The 18,461-nt window shown below is 44.5% G+C and overlaps 1 protein-coding gene across 1 annotated transcript in view; it reads left to right on the top strand.

The window, feature by feature from the left end:
• Positions 1-12,259, top strand: part of TENM4 (teneurin transmembrane protein 4) — a 124,300-nt gene extending 112,041 nt beyond the window's left edge. Inside the window, exons 16-21 of the mRNA XM_075333976.1 lie at positions 1-28; positions 1,042-1,277; positions 1,481-1,777; positions 1,916-3,530; positions 7,452-7,594; positions 11,456-12,259. The exon at positions 1-28 is cut by the window's left edge and continues 145 nt beyond it. Coding sequence (XP_075190091.1) covers positions 1-28; positions 1,042-1,277; positions 1,481-1,777; positions 1,916-3,530; positions 7,452-7,594; positions 11,456-12,214 — 3,078 coding nt within the window. The 3' untranslated portion in view covers positions 12,215-12,259. The remainder of the gene's footprint in view (positions 29-1,041; positions 1,278-1,480; positions 1,778-1,915; positions 3,531-7,451; positions 7,595-11,455) is intronic.
• The last annotated feature ends 6,202 nt before the right edge of the window (positions 12,260-18,461 follow it).

Raw genomic sequence — 18,461 nt, 5'->3', positions numbered from 1 at the left:
TCCGGAGCTTTCTACACGCTGCTGCAGGGTAAGCTGTGCCTAAACATGGCCAGAACTGGACAAATGAAATGCTCTCATTGGTGTATCTAAATAAATAAGCTGAGCCTGACCGGTTCTGACCCGATGGGGCCCCAAAGTTTTTTGTCCCTGCTGGGCCCCCACAGGCTTCGTCCTGGCTGGGCCCCCACTGGCTTCGTCCCGGCTGGGCCCCCACTGGCTTCGTCCCGGCTGGGCCCCCACTGGCTTTGTCCCGGCTGGGCGTCCACTGGCTTCGTCCCGGCTGGGCCCCCACTGGCTTCGTCCCGGCTGGGCCCCCACTGGCTTCGTCCGGGCTGTACCCTTACTGGCTTCGTCCGGGCTGGGCCCCCGCTGGCTTCGTCCGGGCTGGGCCCCCGCTGGCTTCGTCCGGGCTGGGCCCCCGCTGGCTTCGTCCGGGCTGGGCCCCCGCTGGCTTCGTCCGGGCTGGGCCCCCGCTGGCTTCGTCCGGGCTGGGCCCCCGCTGGCTTCGTCCGGCTGGGCCCCCGCTGGCTTCGTCCGGGCTGGGCCCCCGCTGGCTTCGTCCGGGCTGGGCCCCCGCTGGCTTCGTCCGGGCTGGGCCCCCGCTGGCTTCGTCCGGGCTGGGCCCCCGCTGGCTTCGTTCGGGCTGGGCCCCCGCTGGCTTGGTCTCGGCTGGGCCCCCGCTGGCTTGGTCCCGGCTGGGCCCCCGCTGGCTTGGTCCCGGCTGGGCCCCCGCTTGCTTGGTCCCGGCTGGGCCCCCGCTGGCTTGGTCCCGGCTGGGCCCCCGCTGGCTTTGATCCAACTGTGATTGAGGTGCTCGATAGGCTCTGACTCAACTTGACAAGAGTCCCAATATTGACAGCACAATATAGCGGCACAAGTGGAAAAAGGGACATTTGGGGTAGCTGAGTAGTACATATTCTGCCTTACCTCCCCGGTCAAACTTGGCCCATCAGACTCTGTTCTGCCACACTCTCCAGCTCTGTTGCATTGTCGTTCAATGAAAGCAGTCACATTACTAAAACCACTCTTCTTGTTTTTCAGATCAAGTGCGGAACAGCTATTACATAGGGGCGGATGGGTCCCTCAGGCTCATTCTAGCTAATGGCATGGAGGTTGCCCTTCAGACAGAACCCCACCTCCTCGCTGGTACAGTGAACCCCACCGTCGGCAAACGCAATGTCACCTTGCCTATAGACAATGGCCTTAATTTGGTGGAGTGGAGACAGCGTAAGGAACAAGCCAGGGGGCAGGTCACTGTTTTTGGACGCCGTCTGAGGGTAAATTGATATGATTTCTTTCACCATTGTGACACATTCAAATAAATGGTAGTCCACCGTGAGCATTTATCAAGGGACATGTTGGCCAATGTATGTTGGCTGCTTCATCCAGGACCGGTGACTGGTGGTTATGCTTAGCACGGTTATGCTTAGTATCTCAACTAATATATGGATATTAATAAAACTGTTCAATATTCCTCCAGGTACACAATAGAAACCTGCTGTCTTTGGATTTTGATCGAGTCACAAGGACCGAAAAGATCAATGATGACCACCGGAAGTTCACCCTGAGGATCCTGTACGACCATGCTGGTAGGCCCAGCCTCTGGTCTCCATCCAATGGCCTAAGTGGAGTAAATGTGACATACTCTCCCGGAGGTCATGTGGCAGGAATTCAGAGAGGAACCATGTCTGAGAGAATGGAGTATGACCAAGCGGGAAGAATAATATCCAGGACCTTTGCCGATGGGAAATCATGGACCTATACCTACCTAGAGAAGGTGTGTGGCCTTTAGTATCCGCTTATATACTTTTTACTTTATATATGAAATTGAAGAATAGGAAAACATTTAGATATAATGGCTAAGTACCGTCTTTCACTATTTTCATTTCTTTTTTTTTTTCTTTTTTTTTTTTAGTCGATGGTGTTACTACTTCATAGCCAGAGACAATACATCTTTGAATTCGACAAAAACAACCGTCTGTCTTCAGTCACCATGCCCAATGTGGCTCGACAAACGTTGGAGACCATCCGCTCGATTGGATACTATAGGAATATTTACAGACCCCCTGAGGGAAATGCCTCCGTTATCCAAGACTTCACGGAGGAAGGGCAAATGTTGCAAACTCTCTACATGGGCACTGGGAGACGGGTGATCTACAAATATGGAAAACTATCAAAACTTGCCGAGATCTTGTATGACACCACCAAGATTGCGTTCACGTACGATGAAACGGCTGGAATGTTGAAGACCGTCAACTTGCAAAACGATGGTTTTACGTGCACCATCCGTTACCGGCAGATTGGACCTTTAATCGACCGGCAGATATTCCGATTTACTGAGGAAGGAATGGTCAACGCCAGATTTGACTACAACTACGACAACAGTTTTCGGGTCACCAGTATGCAGGCCGTCATTAATGAGACACCACTTCCCATCGACTTGTACAGATATGATGACGTATCCGGCAAAACCGAGCAATTTGGCAAATTTGGAGTTATTTATTATAATATCAACCAGATTATCACCACGGCAGTAATGACCCATACAAAGCAGTTTGACACATATGGACGAGTAAGGGAACTGCAGTATGAAATATTTAGATCCATGATGTTTTGGATGATGCTGCAATATGACAACATGGGTCGCGTGGTGAAGAAAGAGCTGAAAGTTGGACCCTATGCAAACTCCACCAGGTACACCTATGAATATGACAACGATGGACAATTACAGACAGTATTTGTCAATGACAAACAACAATGGAGATACAATTACGACCTGAATGGTAATTTGCATCTGTTGAATCCTGGAAACAGCATCCGCCTCATGCCTTTAAGATATGATTTGAGGGATCGGATCACAAGACTTGGAGATGTTCAGTATCGGTTGGATGAAGATGGTTTTCTCAAACAGAGAGGGAACGATATATTCGAGTACAGCTCCACCGGTCTTCTTGTGAAAGCTTATAATAAACTCAGCGGTTGGATTGTGAAGTATCGTTATGATGGTCTCGGAAGGAGAGTTTCCCGGAAGACCAACAATGGTCAACATTTACAGTTCTTCTATGCCGACCTTGCCAACCCTACTAGGATCACCCATTTCTACAACCATTCCAGTTCTGAGATAGCCTCTTTATATTACGATCTACAAGGCCATCTCTTTGCCATGGAACTTAGCAGTGGAGATGAATTTTACATCGCTTGTGACAACATCGGTACTCCAATGGCGGTCTTCACCGGTTCTGGACTTATGATCAAACAAATCCTTTACACCGCCTATGGTGAAATCTACCTGGACTCAAATCCTAACTTTCAGCTTGTTGTTGGCTACCATGGTGGCCTCTTTGACCCTCTCACTAAGCTCATCCACATGGGTCGTCGAGACTACGATGTATTGGCCGGTCGTTGGACAAGTCCTGACCACGATATATGGAAGCAGCTTAGCACCACCAACATTATGCCCTTCAACTTGTACATGTTTAAAAACAACAACCCCGTGAGCAGACCCCAGGATACAAAATGCTACATGACTGGTAAGTCCAATAAAAACGCTTGACCTCATTACGATTTCTTCTTTTTATAATTAGTGGTGGGTTTAGGTATGACACCAAGAGATAGATTATAGACCTATGATGTGGAGGTCCATCGTCCATCCAGCTAGGGGAAATATGCCAATATCTCAAGAATATTAACTGTTGTGAATGTCGTCTGTGTGGGTGCTGTTTTGAAGCTTCCTCTGGTCGCCAGGAATGGTAGTGGAGCTGAATCTGAGCCTGTGACTCAGACAGGGTCGGTGTTAATTGGGAATTAGGGAAGTCCTATTGCAGACAAGTCTGGTCTATATAGGAGAGCACTTTTTTTCTTGCTGGCGCCGGTATAATTGTATATTCCTCACGCTCTGTTCCTGGCTTGGAGTTCTGTCCGTCCCTGTATCCCTGAGCAAGACTTCTGTAGATAAGTTCTCAGTTTTTTCCTTGCTTTCTGGTTTACACCTTAGGGGTGTTGTTTTTCCTTGTTTTGCTTTGTATCTGTTTTCTTGCAGGTGAAGTTTGGTTTCTCTTGTGTTGTGAGCATGGGGGTTCCCCCTTTGCTAGCTCTCCTGCAGGAAAAAGGGAATTTCTCCCTGTCTAACTTGATTATTTGCTCTTCTGTATTTTTGTGGGGGTTTTTTGGATTTTGTTCTCCCATTATTTACAGGAATACCTGATATAGTGGGGGTGAGGTCGTTCGACCTCCAGGGCCATTTTTACTATCAGGAGTTTGGTATTTTTCTATAGGAATTTTCCACTGACCACAATCCGTTTTCTTTCCTTTTCTTTATATTAATTTAGTTGGGCCTCGCCTTTGCTAAATCTATTTTTCCTATCTGTGTATTGTGTTTTCCCACATCACCATAATCGTTATATGTGGGGGGCTTTCTACTTCTTTGGGGACTTCTGTGAGGCAAGATAGATTTCCTCATTTCTATCTGTGAGGTGTAGCTAGTTTCTTAGGCTCTGACGAGGCGTCTAGGTTTCTAGGAACGCTCCACGGCTACTTCTAGTGTGGACTGATAGTTAGGAGATTGCAGTCAGTCTAGGTTGTAACTACTCTTGTTTTCTTGGTGTTTTTTCATCAATGGGAGTTTTTTGTAATCTTCAACACCTACCGGATCATAACACTTAACTCTTTCCTTGAACTTAAAAAAAAAATAAAAAATGATGAGCTTGACACCATACTTGAGTCTACGCTTTCTTGTCTGTTTTTTGATGATTTTTTGAAAGACCTATGTATACAGTGTGTCCACCCATATCCTGTCCACCGCCATTAACTTGAGAACGGCGGCAGCTATAGGCATAGCAGTGGTGTCTAGGTATAGTAAAGTAGCCATGCGATATGCAATGAAACCACCTATAGCGCCACCTGGTGGAAAACAATGGAGTTAGCATTTTTATCTCGAAAACGGAACAAGATAGAGAAAAAAGTGAATTACAAAGTTGTAGGGCTTCATCAATTCAATACGAGTCCACACCTTGCATACAGAAATGCTATGATTAGAACGTGTAAAAATCACAAGGCTGCGGACGTGAAGCGATACCTCATGGAGACCTTCCTACAAGTCATTGGGTATGGTGGCTGTGTGGAGTGGCCTCCACGCTCACCTGACCTGACCCCATTGGACTTCTTTCTGTGAGGTCACCTCAAACAGCAGGTGTATGTGACCCCCTCAACCAACATTGCAGGACCTACGACGACTTATCACAGATGCTTGTGCAAACGTGTCACCTACCATATTGCACAACGTGCAGCAAGATACAGTATGCTGTGCAGAGTACAGATGTGCATTGCAGCTGACGGCGGCCACTTTGAGCATCAAAGTTAAATAAGCGCCATATGCGTGACCAGCATTCAATGTTTTTTGGGGGGTCATGGGTTTCATATCATAGCATTTCTGTAAACAAGGTGTCGATTCGTATTGAATTGATGATGCCCTACAACTTTGTAATTCACATTTTTTCTCTATCTCGTTCTGTTTTCGAGATAAAAATGCTAACTCCGTTGTTTTCCACCAGGTGGCACTATAGGTGGTTTCATTGCGTAGCGCATGGCTACTTTACTATACCTAGACACCACTTCTATGCCTATAGCTACTGCTATAATGGCGGTGGACAGGATATGGGTGGACACACTGTATTTAAAAGTTCAATATGGCCTTGATTACCGATTTTGGCCACTGATCCAAACTTTCATCAAATGCTATTGATATAATGTATGTGATGTGTAGCAAACAATTTTTCAAATATGCCGAAATTTGGTAATTCCTGAATTTGACCAATGGAACCTGCGTCTGGAATTCCCATCTTATACCCAGTGCCAAAAAGTGCAAATTAAAAATGCAGTACCACTAGTGACCACTAGTTTGTTTATAATTATATTTAAAATTAGATTTGCTATAGGAACATATTTTTTTTTTTTTGTTTTTTGTAACCCGATTCTGCCTGCATAGCCGGGTGCTTATACCATATAATTAAATACTAACGTCTATAATTCGCAGACTGGCAGTTAATTAAACGTGGCATTTGATCGTGACCTCGGCCTTTTTAAATCCTTCTTTTCAAGGTCGTTAATAAATGGCGGCACGTGATGTGATTGATTATTACACCGGGACTCTTTGTCCCAGAAATGGTTGAAGAAAAAAAAAAAAGGAATGTGCCCCGTACGTGAGATTACCCATCCATGTACGGTGCAGATGCCGCCTCTACTGCTGGCGGCGCTCACATCTGCTTCATTACGACCTGCAGTGTCATCAAAAACTCAATGAATTTCTGAGTAATCGTAGCGCGTGCACTTAAAGGACTTGTCCTCGTTTTAGGAAAATGCAACAGGTTAATAAATCTTACATATCCTGTTCAGAAACTTTTCATATAGTCATTATTATTGTTCTCGTACTGATATTTGGATATATTTGTTTTTCCTCGTTCTTCGTTTTTCGTCTTTCTCCGCTCGAGATCGTCGGGGACTACCTGGTATGAATCCATAGATACAAGTCATGTGACCTAAGAAGTGCAACAGTGTTAGGCTGAATTCAGTAATCAACCATTAGAATGGATCCCGCAGAGATCCGTTGGCAAAAAAGTAGCGCAGAAACTTTGTTTTGTCCTTTTTTAAATAATTGATTTCTTAACGATCCGTTTTTTTTTTTACATTGGAGTCTATGGAAAACGGATCCGGTAACAGATTGCTATTTATCTTCCATTTGAAACTGATCCAGTAAAAAAAAGGAATCCTTTTTCAAATGAAAAAAAAAAACAGATGGATAATTTGCAATCAGTTAACGGTTCCGTTAAAAAAAAAAAAAAAAAACACGGATCCAGCTGAAGTCAATTATTTAAAAACGGACAAAAAAGTTGTGTCTGCCCAACTTTGTTGCCAATGGATTGGTGCTGGATCCGTTCTAACGGATGATTCCTGGGCATGTGAACTCAGCCTTAGGCCCCTTTCACACTGTGGTCTTCTCCATGTTTATCGGGGCTTACGTCCGGACCCCCCACAAAACGGGATTCAGACGTATGCGTCGACTAGACCATTAACTATAATGGTGCAGACAAAGCCACCATGTTCTCTGTCCCGCACCATTTTTGGGTGTATACACCAACTGAAGGCAGACACCAGGATGTAGTCCATTTGGTGAGTACCCCCCAAAATGGTCCCCAACAGAACACACGGTGACACCATCTGTACCATTATAGTCAGTGGCCCCATCGGCGCATATGTCCGAATCCCATTTTGTGGGGATTTTGGACGTAAGCCCTGAAGGCACCACTGAACGTGGAGAAGAACGCAGTGCTAACAAACTTCCCGTAAACATTTTTACTCCGGTTTGGATGTGTTCCCATTGGGGGGCATAGATCGGGCATGTTATATTTCACAAACTCTTCGGAACTCACCCAGATCTCCTCTATTCTTTCCACCAGATGTCAACAGTTGGCTGCTCACTTTCGGTTTTCAGCTTCACAATGTGATCCCAGGTTACCCCCGGCCGGACGTTGATGCCATGGAGCCATCTTATGAATTGGTCAGCACGCAGATGAAGACCCAAGAATGGGACAACAGCAAGGTAATAGGTTACACCAGAGTAAAAATAATTAGATAAAGGCTTTTTATCTATCTGCTGTAGGTCTACGTTTCGCTACTTATCTTGGGGCCTTTTTCAGCTCATGAACAGTAGGAAGGGTTATCCAACATTGTGTTTTTTTTAAATATTTTTAAAGGAGTTCACCCCACCTATATTTGCTTCTGGGATCCAACCTATCAAAACAACAGGAACCCTGACCCCCTATTTTTCTTAATGGGGGTGCTTCCATTGACCTTTCCATGAAATCTCTGGTTGGTTGCATTGGTAGATGACCCGCTCACCCATTCAGCCAGAAGCCTTGGAAGTCTAACCCATCAGGCGTCTATGGCACATCCTATGGCAGGTGGCACCTCACTGCCCTCCCTACTTGTTAAGTGTCTGTTCAAAGCCTATCCTGTTCCAGTTTATGGTAGGTAGAGATTTGAGAATTGATTCTCCCGACCCAAGTTCAGCAACAACGTCAGTGTTTCATGGCCACCAGGTAGAAGTTGCACAAACTACCTGGGTTCAGCAGTCACGTCCATTTTTTTCATGGCCACCAGATAGGAGTGCCACGAACCGCCTACTACTTGCCAGAATCCCACGGCTCCTCTTTTGGTTAGGCAGCCTGGAGCAACATAGTATGTGTCATGCTGCAACAATAATGTTGCGCCAGGCCTACAAATGTGATACATTGGAGGATTTTGGCAGTTCCCACAGCTCCCATCAAGTGGGCACAGAATATTGACATAGTGGTTGGATCAGGGTCCTGAGAATTTATCTCCCAACATCTCTAATTGTAGGAGTTCTAGAGACCAGGATTACTCATAAACCTACAGATGACCTAGGTCTAGAAGACCGTTCAACCTCTGAGCATAAACCTGTAATATTTAGGTCCAAAATCTCACAAAGCTCCAATTCTCCTGCTCAAAAAATGGGGCAAAATGATGATCATTATTTCTCCAGCCACCACTAGGTGGAGCTCACTGCATACGTTACTCAATCTGTCTGCATTAAGCTCCTGAGCTCCCTCTAGTGGTGGCTCCTGGAAGTCAGAAAGTCATTTATCTAGGCAGTGGATGACTGCTTTGTTTGTTTTTTCTACATATTTCTTTTTGACCCCTGCTATATATTTTTTTTAGTTCTTTGCAGTATTTACTTGCTGGCTGTGAAAACAATATGATTGTGAAACAGAGCTAGTCAGATTCCTTGATCGAAAGCGTGTATTGGGAGCCGACTGTCCCAGAGGAGCTTCCAGGAAGTCAAATTTCACAAAGTTTTAGTGAAAGGTCACAAACTTTCTAAAAACAAGATGTAAGAGGCTGAGCAGGCGCTGCCCCCCCTCCCCCGCATGTCCTTCTGCCTCCGTGGTCTCCGAGGTCCACAGTTAAAACACTTTCTCTGTGAGATTTCACACTCCGCTCCTGTATTGACACGTAATGGATTTTACACTTTCAAGTGGTTACGGCTAAATGACTTTTTAATTTGTGATGCAATCAATTATGTATGTCCAAAGGCGTCCATTAGTCAGAGAGCGGCGCGGCGAACAATCAGCCGGTGTGCGCTGTACAACGCCGCAGCCCTCTATAATGCAAAAACGGGCTGAGGGCAAGGGGGGCACCGAGAAGGGAATAGTAATGCCTTATGCTTTTTTTGGTGACTAAGGGGCCAAAGGGAAACTAACACCAGGGTTGGTTCCCATGAGATTAGGGAAGCTGGACACAGCCCTGAACTTGGGGGGTAGATGGGGTCCCGTGTATTCGCCTCCTGAAGATCCAGCTTGGCACGGTCGGTACCGGCGTCCTATCGCTTGTCTGGGGTTTAGGATCTGTCTTCTACCAGATCTGTGAGTTACGTACAAAAGTCGGCTCCAACTGGAAAAAAGGGAACTACCAAATTGGGAAAATAATTTTTCCCCACATTTTGCCATTGTTATACTGGTACCGCAGCTGCCACCATTTTAGGGGCTCTGGGGCTGCCGCTATTTTAGGGGCTCTGGGGCTGCCGCTGTTTTTGGGGCTCTGGGGCTGCCGCTATTTTAGGGGCTCTGGATCTGCCGCTATCTTAGGGGCTCTGGGGCAACCGCTATTTTAGGGGCTCTGGATCTGCCGCTATCTTAGGGGCTCTGGGGCAGCCGCTATCTTAGGGGCTCTGGGGCAGCCGCTATCTTAGGGGCTCTGGATCTGCCGCTATCTTAGGGGCTCTGGATCTGCCGCTATCTTAGGGGCTCTGGGGCAGCCGCTATCTTAGGGGCTCTGGGGCAGCCGCTATCTTAGGGGCTCTGGATCTGCCGCTATCTTAGGGGCTCTGGATCTGCCGCTATCTTAGGGGCTCTGGATCTGCCGCTATCTTAGGGGCTCTGGATCTGCCGCTATCTTAGGGGCTCTGGATCTGCCGCTATCTTAGGGGCTCTGGATCTGCTGCTATCTTAGGGGCTCTGGATCTGCTGCTATCTTAGGGGCTCTGGATCTGCTGCTATCTTAGGGGCTCTGGGGCAGCCGCTATCTTAGGGGCTCTGGATCTGCCGCTATCTTAGGGGCTCTGGATCTGCCGCTATCTTAGGGGCTCTGGATCTGCCGCTATTTTAGGGGCTCTGGTGCTGCTGCTATTTTAGGGGCTCTGGTGCTGCTGCTATTTTAGGGGACCTGGTGCTGCTGCTTTTTTAGGGTACCTGGTGCTGCCTCTAATTTTAGGGCACTTGGTGCTGCTGCTATTTTGGGGCCTCTGGGGCTGTCGCTATTTTAGGGGCTCTGGGGCTGACGCTATTTTAGGGGCTCTGGGGACGCTGCTATTTTAGGGGCTGACGCTATTTTGCGGCCTCTGGGGCTGCCGCTTTTTTAGGGGCTCTGGGGCTGCCGCTATTTTAGGGGCTGTTGCTACTTTAGGGGCTCTGGGGACGCTGCTATATTAGGGGTTCTGTAGCTGCCACTATTTTAGGGGATTTGTAGCTGACATCCTGATGTGTTGGTTTTTTTAAGGATCCGCAGTCCAGGCCATTATGTTGGGGGCTTTTAAGGCCATGGATCATTTATGGAGGATTTAGACATATGACTGAACATTTTGTCCAAAATACCTCCCTGATGTCAATCTCCAAAGCTGCAGTACGCAGTTACCCTGACTTTAGAGGGCAAGAAGGAGAGACCCCCCTAACCCCATGACTGTTTTGTGTCCTAGGCGTCATGGTTGCGATGGTGGCGAGTAAGGGGGGGGGATGTTGAGACTATTTTTCCACTTCCTGATACTAATCTTACAGGTTGAACCTCGTGTAACAAATGGTAAAAATAAATACAGGCCAATAAAGGTGGCGCTGTCTCTTTAAATAATCGACCCCAAATAATTTTTTCAAATCTGCACTAATTCCAGTGAGTTTTCAGCAGCCGCATCGTAGCTGATAACTCGGCGCTGACCTTTCCGTGCAGGAACGCTTTCATCACTCATTTCCAACCGCTCTTCAATAACGTGACACTCAGCTTGATGTTTTTGTAACTAAAAAGACTTCAGATCAATCATCCGAAACTTCTAGTTCTAGTAGACGAGACACAGAAATTCTGAAAGAAAACCCGGAAGACCCCCCCCTGAGACAGACCACCCACCGGGATGAGTCGGGGGGGGGTGGGGGGGGTCAGACATTTCCGGCACTGACTACAATGTTTTCCAATAATGACTTTTTAGCCCCCAACTGACTAAATTGAAGTGTGGGGAGAGCTTCTGCTATAACCGGTTGCCTTAGAGAGAAAACCGGTGAAAGAAGTGGTGTGATCCTTTGGAGCCCCTTAATTTTAGCGATTAGTGGGGGGACCTTCTCCAATTCTCCAATAACCCGCTTAAAATTAGTAACTTTTGTCTTTTTCTCTTCTCTCGCAGTCAATCTTGGGCGTCCAATGTGAGGTTCAGAAGCAGCTTCAAGCCTTCGTCACCCTCGAAAGATTCGACCCCGTCTACAACTCCCCCTTAGCGGGCTGTCGCTCGGAAAAAGGCAACAAGAAATTCGCCACCATCGGCTCCGTCTTTGGGAAAGGGATGAAGCTCGCCATGAAAGACGGCCGCGTCACCACCGACATCATTAGCGTCGCCAACGAGGACGGGAGACGCGTCGCCGCCATTTTGAACAACGCTCAGTATTTGGAGAACTTGCATTTCACCATTGATGGTGTTGACACTCATTACTTTACCAAGCAAGGACCTCCGGAAAGCGACCTGTCCATTTTAGGGCTCAGCGGTGGCAGGAGAACCTTGGAGAACGGGGTCAATGTCACCGTATCACAGATTAATACGGTTCTGGGTACGAGGACTAGACGATACACAGACATCCAGCTACAATATGGCACCTTGTGCCTCAACACTCGTTACGGGACCACCCTGGACGAGGAGAAGGTTCGTGTCTTGGACCTGGCCAGACAAAAGGCAGTGTCCCAGGCATGGCTCAAAGAGCAGCAGAGACTTCGAGACGGCGAGGAGGGTCTCCGGGCATGGACAGAAGGAGAAAAACAGCAATTACTGAGCACAGGTCGGGTTCAGGGCTACGACGGTTATTACGTCATTTCCGTGGAGCAATATCCGGAACTTTCCGACAGCGCTAACAACATCCATTTCATGAGACAGAGCGAGATGGGCAGAAGGTGACATAGACGGTCATCGTGTTGACTTCTTGCCAAAGACAGCTACTGTGGTGGCCGCATACCCGAACTGTGTTGTAATCAAGCCTTTTTTTTTCTTCTTTTCTTTTCTTTTTTTTTTTTTTTTTTAATAAAATTATTTTAAAAAAATCCTAAAAAAAATAAAATAAAAGCTTAAAACAAAATTGAAAAAAATCGGAACTAGAAAAAAAAGGAGTTTTTGCGGTTGAACTTGAAACGTTGCAACTTTTTTAATTATTTTTTTTTAACTAATAAACAACGGAGAGGAAGGTTTTTTTTGGGTTTTTTTTTGCTGTTACATGATAAATGATTTTTTTTTTTTTGCTGTTTCACAAGTGATTTTTCCTTTTTTTACTCTGCTGTTTCATAAGGGGTTTTGTTTTTTTGCTGTTTCATAGGTGATTTTTTTTTTTATTTTTTTGCTGCCTCATGTGATTTTTTTAATTTCTTCTTGTTTATTGTCTGTTTCATAACAATGAACTTTCTTTTTTTTATTTTTTTTGTTTGTTTTTTTTACGGTTTCATAACTGATTTTTTTTTCTTTTTATTTTTTGTTTTGTTTGCTCTTTCATGATAACAGTGATTTTTTTTCTTTTTTTATTCTTTTTTTTGTTTTGCTGCCTCGTAATAAGTGATTTTTTTCTTTTTTTGTTTTTCATGTGTTTTTTTTTTTACTGTTTCATAACTGATTTTTTTTTTCTTTTTATTTTTTTTGTTTTGTTTGCTCTTTCATGATAACAGTGATTTTTTTTCTTTTTTTATTTTTTTTTGTTTTGCTGCCTTGTAATAAGTGATTTTTTTTCTTTTTTACTTTTTTTTTTCTGCTCTTTCATGATAACAGTGATTTTTCTTTTTTTTATATTTTTTATTTTGAGGATTTCAAGACGTTACCTCGGGTCTTGATTGTGAAGATACAAAATCATGGAATATAAAAATAAAAAAATGAAGAAAGGATGTCTAGGCAGAAAGTTTTTGTTTTTCATCATTCTCAATTATTCCGGAGCAGGGATGGACTTTTTTATTTAGAAGACAAAGAAGCAGCGGTGGACAAAAAAAAAAAAATCTATTCAGCTCTAAACTTTTTGAGAACTGAAAATTTTGCCTTGATTTTAACCAAAACTGTTCACATCATTTACCTTGTGTCATGATGCAGTATGCGGGAGAATGGATTCATGGACTCTCTGTCCCCAATGTGTTGCTTGTGTTACATTTTCGAATACAGTTGATAGTATTTCCCCTTCCCACCTTCCCCCCCAACAGGTTTGGATGAGACTCGGTACGGCTCGATTTTTCAGATTTTTTTTTTTTTTTATTTTATTATTTTTTTTCTTTTGGGTGGGGGGCGATTGGACTCAACAATATCTTAAAAAAATAAAAAAAATTGTTTGTGCCTCTAGAGGACAGCAGGACTTCTCTCCACTTTTACTCGGGACGCAAAATGGTTTTTTTGGGGGGCTCCCGATGTAGACCATGACCAATTTATTGTTTTTATGTTTCTTTTTGTTATGTTGAAGAATACTCATAAGCAGAGGCGGCCATTTAAAAAAAAAATAAAAAATTAAAATTAGGAACCAGTGAGTAAAGTCATTGTTTTCTAATCGAATTAGAGCTGGGGTGGGGGGGGGATTAAAAAAAAATGGCTGCCAGCACTAATCTCTTGGAAGCTGTCCTTCTTAAAGGAGCATCATCTCATCCATCGGTCGCTGAATGTGTTATGTACATTTCATTTTCGGAACCATCCAGACTGTTCTTCCCTGCTGTTCAGCTACAACCGTCATGCAATTCTATTGGCGGGGCGTGATTATTTTTTTAATTTATATATATTTTTTTTTTTTTTTTTTATTTAACTGACGGCTGTTATGTTGGGAATGGATGTGTCGAGGTTTCGGGTTGGTTCAGACTCCTTTGTAACTGAGCAGCGCACATGATATGGCCTATATACTGCCGGAAGTGGCGCCCGCTAATATCCTCCGTACCATACAGGTCAGAAGGGGCGTCCATTAACCATGGGAATATTAGCGCCGCCGGGAAGAACCATGTATTAGATATTGTTTTTGAAACCTCCTCTTCTTCCTTTTCACTTTTTTTTTGGGGGGGGGTGGGGTGGGGGGCGCGAGAACATTGACCTAGCAACATAAAAAAATTGATGCAATCCTAACAGGAGGAAAAAGAGAAAAAATAAATGATCCCTGTGGGAAATCTCCTCCTCTTCTTCCCTTTTGCATAATTTTTTTTGAAAAAAAAAAATATTTCTTCAAGGAACAGCATCACATCTGTTCGTAGGTTGTGTCTGGTATTGCACTATATGTAGGAGAATAGATGCACAGAAGTGGATTAGGTCGAGCTGCAGTACCATAAACCGCCTGAGGGCAGGGGGGGTGCTGTTTTTGGAAGCACGCAACCCCTTTTAAATCTTTCTTAGGAAACAGACCCTTTTAGATTTATATGAATGTTTTCCAGTAATAGTATTGGTCTCTGTTCACATCTGCACTGTGGATTCTGTTGATAATGGAAGCCCACCAGCCCCCAATAGCTTTTAATGGCATCCACCCGCCATGGCATCCATCATTTTGAAAAGATGAACAAATGCACTATCGTCTAACAGAGCCTTTCCCTCCCCCCCGATTGAAATGTTGTAGTTGTCCCCCATCCTACTGAACCTTCCTAAAGGGCCAATTCCCTCCAGTGACGGAGAGACAAGGCTCGTCCCATGCTTTAAAGGGGTTGTAACAAGGATGCATGTTAACGACCACTGCCTAACTGTCACAGAGAGCTCACTGATGAGGTTTCAGTTTACTCATTCAATAGACAGTGCTACATGGAGACTATTGTAGACAAACAATGCATTTTTAATGAAACCCAATTGCAAAAATCATTTTTGGCCCCCAATTCGTGCATCTAAAGGTAGGAGAATAAAAAGAATATAACGCTCCCCTTTAAGGAACTAGTACTTGGCATGGCAGAACTAAACGCTCACGGTACCTAAAACGAGAAGGTAGTGAAATATAAGGGTACACTGTATTCCTATGTCCCCCCTCCCCCGACTCCACTCGCCCCCCCCCACCCCCCATCATGGTTCACTTTACAGTATTTGTACGATTTCTGTTTTCCCCTAATGCAAACTTCAGCCTGTGGTCAATAATCGACCATGGAAAAAGCCTTCACCGCCTGTAATCGGTCACTTCCCTCCTTTTACTTCTAGAATTACTGAATTAAAGCCATGGGGTTTCTCAGAGGCCGGTGAGCGAGCGGCGAGCGCAGCGCTTACCCTCTGATTTATTGAGGCTGATGGCAGATAAGGAGCCTTAGATGTGGCCACCGAATTAGCAGCTGGATTCAGTTACAAACGAGCCTGCGCTTCCTGGAAAGCATCTCCATGGGATGGTGACTGTGTAGATAGAAGTGTTTACCGGTTATCCCTTTTACTGGTTATTCTGTGTCTTGTATAAAAGAGGAAAAAAAAAAGAAAAACAGAAAAAACTTAGAGATGTTATTTTGTAACAAAAAAGTGAAAAAATACAATAAAAATATTATAGTGATGAGAGAATAAAAGTAATTTAATAAAGAGACAGAATCTGTTGTTCTATTTTTTTCATCATATATTTTTGGGAAGTTTGTGTTTTGTTTTGTTTTTTTAGAAAATGTGTTTAATTGTACATACTTATATCTCATATTATACTCCAGAGCTGCACTCACTATTCTGCTGGTGCAGTCACTGTGTACATACATTACATTACTTATCCTGTACTGATCCTGAGTTACATCCTGTATTATACTCCAGAGCTGCACTCACTATTCTGCTGGTGCAGTCACTGTGTACATACATTACATTACTTATCCTGTACTGATCCTGAGTTGCCTCCTGTATTATACTCCAGAGCTGCATTCACTATTCTGCTGGTGCAGTCACTGTGTACATACATTACTTATCCTGTACTGATCCTGAGTTACCTCCTGTATTATACTCCAGAGCTGCACTCACTATTCTGCTGGTGGAGTCACTGTGTACATACATTACATTACTGATCCTGTACTGATCCTGAGTTACATCCTGTATTAGACCCCAGAGCTGCACTCACTATTCTGCTGGTGCAGTCACTGTATACATACATTACACTACTGATCCTGAGTTACCTCCTGTATTATACTCCAGAGCTGCACTCACTATTCTGCTGGTGGAGTCACTGTGTACATACATTACATTACTTATCCTTTACTGATCCTGAGTTACATCCTGTATTATACCCCAGAGCTGCACTCACTAATCTGCTGGTGCAGTCACTGTGTACATACATTACATTACTTATCCTTTACTGATCCTGAGTTACATCCTGTATTATACTTCAGAGCTGCACTCACTATTCTGCTGGTGCAGTCACTGTGTACACATAATTTATTCTGTATTACATCCTGTGTTATACTCCATAACTGCATTCACGAGTCTGTAGGCTTCAGAGCTGAAATAATCCAACTTTGTCTACCTAGAGCTTTCCATTTTGAATTGTGTTGTCTTTATAGCATGTAGTGGGCAGAGCATCTATTCTAGTCAACCACTGGAATAGGTGCAGCTGTTGGTTGGCATTAAATTTACATCCTCTAGGTAAAGTAGCCAGACAGAAATATAAAAGCCTTAGATGATGTCCAGCAAATCATACAGTGACTCCGTCCGTCTCCATTGTTAGTCTATTACCCCATCAGTGCATATGCACGAATCCCAATTTTAGGGCTTCAGACGTAAACCCCAACAGAACCACTGACCATAGGCTAAATCCCGATGTGAATCACGTTAAGGTAGCCCCTAGAGCCAGTATGGCCGGTGACTTGCTTTCCTCCTCATGGTGTAGAATAATGTTGAGAACCTCCCTAATATGTCTTCTTGCTCAGGACTGGTTAAAACGTTGTTCCTGATTGTGTTAACGTACCCTTAGAAGACACGGGATGAATTTGCACCCATTTATTCTTCCACCACCAGCGTATCATTCACAATAAAGGGTTCATCCAAACATCAACATTTAGGGTAAATATCTGATGTGGGTTCCACCTCTGAGACTTATGTCAAGATTGGAGGTCACATCATCGTGGTTAGGTGATCAAGGTTACTAATGATTGTAGAAGTGGTCAACATAGCTGTTCCCAAAGATTTTTTAGAAGGCCTGTCCATTTATGATCCAACGAGAAACGACAACTGATAAACAGCCGTTCTAAATTCTGGAAGAGGGACCTATATCTGTCCCATTGTTGATCTCCTCTGCCCAGGAGAATAGAATTTCCAGTGCTCAAACTCCTTTAAATTATAAGGGCCGGTCTTTAAGGCTAAACTCTCACCATTTGTGCTACAAGTTTCCATGGGTAGTCTGACGAAGGATCTCCACTCGGAACTCTTTATCTATGAACATCCACAGAGAAGGAACTGTCAAAGATCTGGGCTTTGTAAAATTTGGTCTACAAGACCCAACCCACCAACCATCCAAAACTTTGATAAGTGTCTAACCTTCCCCTGTTCAACAAATGTAGTGCCTCAAAAGAAAAAAAAAAAGTGAGTCAGAGGGTCAATTAAATTTTATATTTTGAAATCTACAATGGTCATCACCTACACAAGGACCTCCAAAAACACCGGTTCATGCCAAAACCTGTCACCACCACCAAGAACTCGTACAAAAAAGTAAAATCTCCCCTTCTCCATTAAATGAAAGCTAAGCCCTAGGACTATCACAATATGTAAGTGTTGACCAGATCGTTTTTACATAAGTTGATGTGTACACGGTCACCTTGTTGAGCCCTCCTAAGTTGGACATGAAGGTCTGCCCCTGAGGAGCAGAAATGGCTATTCAAAGGCAGCAACTGAGATGTCAAGGCTCACGTCATCATCTCTGTCGCTGCCGGTGTAGAGCGCAGCAGTCAATGAAAATCTAATTTCCACTGCTGCACTCTGCATAGCCAGGCTGGGAGGGAACTTCCCTGCAATGGTCTAGGAAGACATGTAGATTGCTAGCTCTGCTGATGTTAGAGCAGAGTCGGGAACTTTTTTGGCTGAGAGAGCCATGAATGCCACATATTTAAAATGTCATTCTGTACTCACCAGGGGGGAGCGGCGGTGGTGATTGAGCGGCTCGGTCCACGATACAGCTATGTGCTTGTGAGGTGTCACAGCAGCGAGCGCCATTGATCTGTTGGCAGGCTGCTTTGAATCTCCCGCAGTTGATGAGAACAAACGTGAAGTAAATGGCCACAGT

Source organism: Anomaloglossus baeobatrachus, chromosome 2, assembly GCF_048569485.1.
Source record: "Anomaloglossus baeobatrachus isolate aAnoBae1 chromosome 2, aAnoBae1.hap1, whole genome shotgun sequence".
In the NCBI taxonomy this organism is placed as follows: domain Eukaryota; kingdom Metazoa; phylum Chordata; class Amphibia; order Anura; family Aromobatidae; genus Anomaloglossus; species Anomaloglossus baeobatrachus.
Note: the sequence above shows the minus strand (reverse complement) of the source record. Positions and strands in the feature narration are given on the sequence as shown.